This window comes from Branchiostoma belcheri, unplaced genomic scaffold, assembly GCF_001625305.1.
Source record: "Branchiostoma belcheri isolate BF01 breed outbred unplaced genomic scaffold, Haploidv18h27 scaffold32, whole genome shotgun sequence".
Classification (NCBI taxonomy): domain Eukaryota; kingdom Metazoa; phylum Chordata; class Leptocardii; order Amphioxiformes; family Branchiostomatidae; genus Branchiostoma; species Branchiostoma belcheri.
The window spans coordinates 276,081-281,048 of NW_017803932.1; the positions used below are offsets into that span (position 1 = coordinate 276,081).

The window sequence follows — 4,968 nt, forward strand, 5'->3', positions numbered from 1 at the left end:
CTTCGCAGGCACGCGGAGCGACGGCAGCTAGCTGTATTACACCGAACGACATGTTACGTCCAATCTGGAGTTGTTTAAAGTTTTCTAGTGATGATTCCCCAACTGTGCTTGGTGGCAACGAGTTCCACTCCACAAGTTCTAGGAAAATACGAGTTTTTGAGCACCTAAATTCTTGGTTGAGAACTCTGATATTTGAAGGCATGGCTGTTTCTCGTACCAGACGTCACACCCCACTCGTAGCCCTCCCTCCTCTTCCCCACACCCCACTCGTAGCCCTCCCTCCTCTTCCCCACACCCCACTCGTAGCCTTCCCTCCTCTTCCCCACACCCCACTCATAGCCCTCTCTCCTCTTCCCCACACCCCACTCGTAGCCCTCCCTACTCTTCCCCACACCCCACTCGTAGACCTCCCTCCTCTTCCCCACACCCCACTTGTAGTAGGTTTTCTAAGTCTTACTGTCCATGTTTTGCAGGGAGAGATCCTGTACAAGATGACAGAACTGACCCCGGGTACCTATGAGGAGCGGATGGATCTGCTGATGAGAATGCTGGTGGAGGCTACATCAAAGGCTGTACAACTCAGCTGTCGGATACTTGGCATAGGTTGGCACCCTTTCTCAAATTTCTGACCTCTGGGAAGTGTTTTAGGTTCTTGTAAATGTATTGGAACTGTGGAGAGGATATTATGAAGTAGTATCCTACACCCTACACCCACCATGGTCACTGAGACTGTGGAGTGGGATTGTATGATGCAATACCTACTCTGTACCTATCGCCCTTGATGCAACTGACTATATGATGATTAAAATGGTTCATTACTCCTGGATGAATTACATCACAGTATGGATTTTAAGTCATAAGCATGTATGTCTTAACTCAATTGAACACGACATCATCCTTCCAACAGCAGAACACAACCACCCAAACACACAAATCTGTAGCCTGGGTACCATCCGGATTTTCGCTACGCAACGCTCGAAAAAATCTAGCCTGGGTACCATCCGGATTTTCGCTACGCAACGCTCGAAAAAATCGTATTTTTTCGAGCGTTGCGTAGCGAAAATCCGGATGGTACCCAGGCTAACAAATCTGTGCTAACAATACTGAAGGTAGTGCATTGTCACTATGTGAACCATGCATAGTTCTTGGTACTCATACAAGTAAAAATTGCCTGTATCCTATAGATAAAAAGCCTTATGTGAACTACAAATAATCATCTGAATAACGTCACCTTGTCATGTTGTGATAAACAGGCATCAGTACAGGTGGAAGAGTCAATCCTCATGAAGGGATGGTCCTGCACTCCACCAAGATCCTGGAGGAATGGAGCTCCATCGACCTGCGCACCCCCATCTCCAGCAAGTTGCACCTTCCAGTCTGGGTGGACAATGATGGAAACTGCGCTGCACTGGGAGAGAAGAAGTTTGGAAAGGGGGTGGGGTCTGAGGACTTCATCACCTTGATTCTCGGCACTGGTAAGCTGTGGCTGCAACCAGTATGCAAGGTGGTGGTCATGACATGAACACTTGTGTGAGGTCTATTATGCTATGCACACTTTGGACATTCTTGAAAAGATAACACTGTCATTGTGGTGGTTTTAGGGTACTCGGCAGAATTATGTTAGCACATGATAGATGTCTCTAAAGCATTTTAAAGATACCAAGGCTAGTAAGGATAGTAGCACCAGTCTAGTTGGTGTGTCATTCAGCACCAAGGACAGCCACTCCAGTCTTGGTGTATGATTCATGCTGATGATGATCTGCAATGTGAATCATCAAAGTATACCAGCACCATGTACATTTCTGGACCCCCTTATAGTTATCATAGAGGAAATTCATACAATGTAATGTTTACTGGTGGTGTCTTCATTGACTGTAATATTGCCCTTGAACCATGTGTTTTTTTTAGGAATTGGAGGAGGGATTGTTCTGAACAATGATCTGGTCCACGGTGCTAACTTCTGCGCAGCAGAGCTGGGGCACATCACTGTGTCCATGGACGGCCCTGACTGCATGTGTGGGAACACTGGCTGTGTGGAGAGTTATGCCTCAGGGCTGGCTCTGCAAAGGGAGGCCAAAAAACTCCATGATGGTACATGTGACATTAATAGTAGAGCTTTGTGAAAAGCTTGAAGTGTTGTCTAAATCCTTGACACATCTTAAATGATTATTACTTACAGTGACCTGCCTTTTAGTGATGTAACATTTTTTCTGCAAAAGTTCATATTTTTGTACAAACCTCATGATATTCTTCAATGAAATTAGAGCTGTCACTTTCAATAGATATGGAGGGGTCAAATAGATGTCATTACCTCAGTGAAGACTTCAGTTAGAAAATAGCACTAGTCTTACACAATTATTTATTTTAACACTTGTAACTCTACACCCCAGCTCATCTTACACAAACCCTTGTACCTCTGCACTCTAGCTGATGAGCTACTTGTTCCTGGTATGCACCTGACTGATAGTGAGGAGGTGACAGCCAAACATCTCATCCAGGCTGCACAGCTAGGCAATAAGAAGGCAGAGAAAGTCGTGGAAAGAGGTGAGCCTTAGATAGTGGACGTGGCCCAAACATTGCCAGACTGAGATCTGTCTGTTAACACCCTGTTGGAAGTAGCCTGGTTACCAAACCTATTATAGCTCCCGAGTCCTACATCCTCTCCGCAAGTTTGGTAACCAGGCTATGTTGGAAGCTGTGTTAACTGGTTTCTATGGAGTCAGAGAATCCCGAACTGCTATTTGACCAACTTTTTTTCCCTTCTTTTTAGTTCCCAATTTTTAAAATCAGCCTCCTAGCAAGTTTTCAGGGATGAGACCCAATCGGACATGACAGCAAGATATGGGATGTTTTCTAATCTGTCATTCTGTTTCCATCTCCAGCATGTGAGGCACTGGGCTCGGCTATCTGCTCTTTGCTGCACACTGTCAACCCCTCCCACGTCATCCTGTGTGGGCACCTGGCACCCCACTATGTGGACGGCGTCCACGAGGTCATACAGAGGAGGGCTCTCCCATCAGCTGCCAGCAGCATACAGGTCATGGTGTCAGACCTGGAGGAACCTGCACTACTGGGGGCAGCCAGTATTGTGTTAGAGTATGCCACCAGGAGGATATATTAGGATTATAGCATGAACGTTCATCTGTGTTGGTACAAGTCATTAGGAAATAAGGACTAAACTTTAACTACCAACACTGCCAGAAATGTGTTAGAGTTTGCCCCCAGAAGGACATATTAGAATCATGTTAACCATGTTAAATTTTTCTGTTTAGAGGGAGAAATTTATGCATTAGAGAATCAGGATGGCATACTACAAGTATGTAGCATCTTATTGTTGAATAATAAAACTATAGTTTACTGCTTATGAATCTACTTACAGTTATAAATATCTAAATAAAATATCTATACCACAATGAATTCGACGAACGAGCTGCCATGTGTAAGATTAGAATAAGTGCGCATCCACTAGAGATAGAAAAGGGCCGCTACAAAAAACTACCTGTGCACGAGAGATTATGTAAATATTGTACAATGAATGCAGTGGAAAATGAGACACATTTTGTTAGCCAGTGTCCTCACTATGAGAACGAAAGAAACAGATTATTTCAGACAGTTACAACAATCTCTCCATCAATTCGTCATTTAGAAGATCAAAAGACTACATTTCTACTAAGATCACAAAACCCACTAATTATGCAGAATGTGGGACTATTCATTATCCACTGCCTTCAAAGAAGAAGTCGAACCCCTTAATAGCTAGAGTAGGAGTAGAAGTAGAGGTTTTTCCAGACAGATTGTTACCTGTCTCCTGTTTCTGTATACTTGACTGTACAAGCAATTAGCCTTCGGGCATGATTTTGCAAATAAACATAAACATATACTATAAATAGTGATCATGCCCTGAATTACAAGTGGAAAACACTGGACCAAGGCTATTAGTTGACTGGACTAAGGATATAAGTTGACTGGACTTCAAGAATTTCTTCATTAATTGTGAAGTCTTGCATTTCATTGTACCCATTCATTGTTCCTTTTCAGTTATCCCCTTTGCTTTTAAAGAACAAAAATTCCCCCTGCAATTCCAAAACAAGCAGCTAGGGGGCCCAAATCTACATACTTTTCCTGACATCAATATTTTTTCTAGCAAAAATTAAGACAAAATTAGGACAAAAGAAACAAAGCCAGAAGCTCTGCTGCAGTACCAAGATAAGACACCAGGAGGCCCAAAACCAACCTTGAGCTTTGTCTTCCCTGTACCTGCTAAGTACTCACATACAAAATATCATTACAATATCATTATAATGCATCCATAGCGTCTAAGTTATTGCTGACCTAAATATCTGGAAATACACATTACAAACAGACGTTTTCATTAACTTAAGGTAACAAAACCACCAAACCTAATATGGGTTGGATGTGACTACTATTAGTAATTACTACACCTACATTTGTAGTACAAGGAACTAGACAATAAAAGAGTTACACATGCAAGTCATTGAAAACTGATGGTTTATGCATCCATAATGTCACCTCATTCAAGACACAAGTAATACTAATAACCTCAATACTCTCCACTGGAATTCTGGAAGTTTTTGGTCAAGGATTAGTCAACCTAGCTACTAGTAGAGATAACTATATATAGATAGCTATAGACTTTTTGCATCTTAGTGATAGCCAGTAGCATAACAACATAATGCATCTCTTTGTTGGTGAAAGACATACATGTTGGTCTATTGCACTGCAAATGTTTCTTAGGGGCAGCTGCAACATCCAGCCTTTTTTTATACGAGGGCTTAATTTGCCCACTTCAATTCAAATTCCCTTTGTTTTCATTTTAAAGTTAGGCTCAAAACTGCCTAAGAAGAACACTTAAAACCAATAAAGTCTGGTCTATGTCGAAAGATGCCATGGTCACTGTTAACATTTAAAGACTGACAATATCAGGTAGGTTCAATGCAATGCAATGAT

At 42.3% G+C, this 4,968-nt stretch overlaps 1 protein-coding gene across 1 annotated transcript in view; it reads left to right on the forward strand.

Annotated features, from left to right (window-relative positions):
- The window catches only part of LOC109474908 (bifunctional UDP-N-acetylglucosamine 2-epimerase/N-acetylmannosamine kinase-like), an 8,599-nt gene extending 5,122 nt beyond the window's left edge, over positions 1–3,477 (forward strand). The window contains exons 7-11 of the mRNA XM_019775389.1: positions 474–603; positions 1,254–1,475; positions 1,909–2,091; positions 2,428–2,544; positions 2,883–3,477. Coding sequence (XP_019630948.1) covers positions 474–603; positions 1,254–1,475; positions 1,909–2,091; positions 2,428–2,544; positions 2,883–3,121 — 891 coding nt within the window. The 3' untranslated portion in view covers positions 3,122–3,477. The remainder of the gene's footprint in view (positions 1–473; positions 604–1,253; positions 1,476–1,908; positions 2,092–2,427; positions 2,545–2,882) is intronic.
- Positions 3,478–4,968: the final 1,491 nt, after the last annotated feature.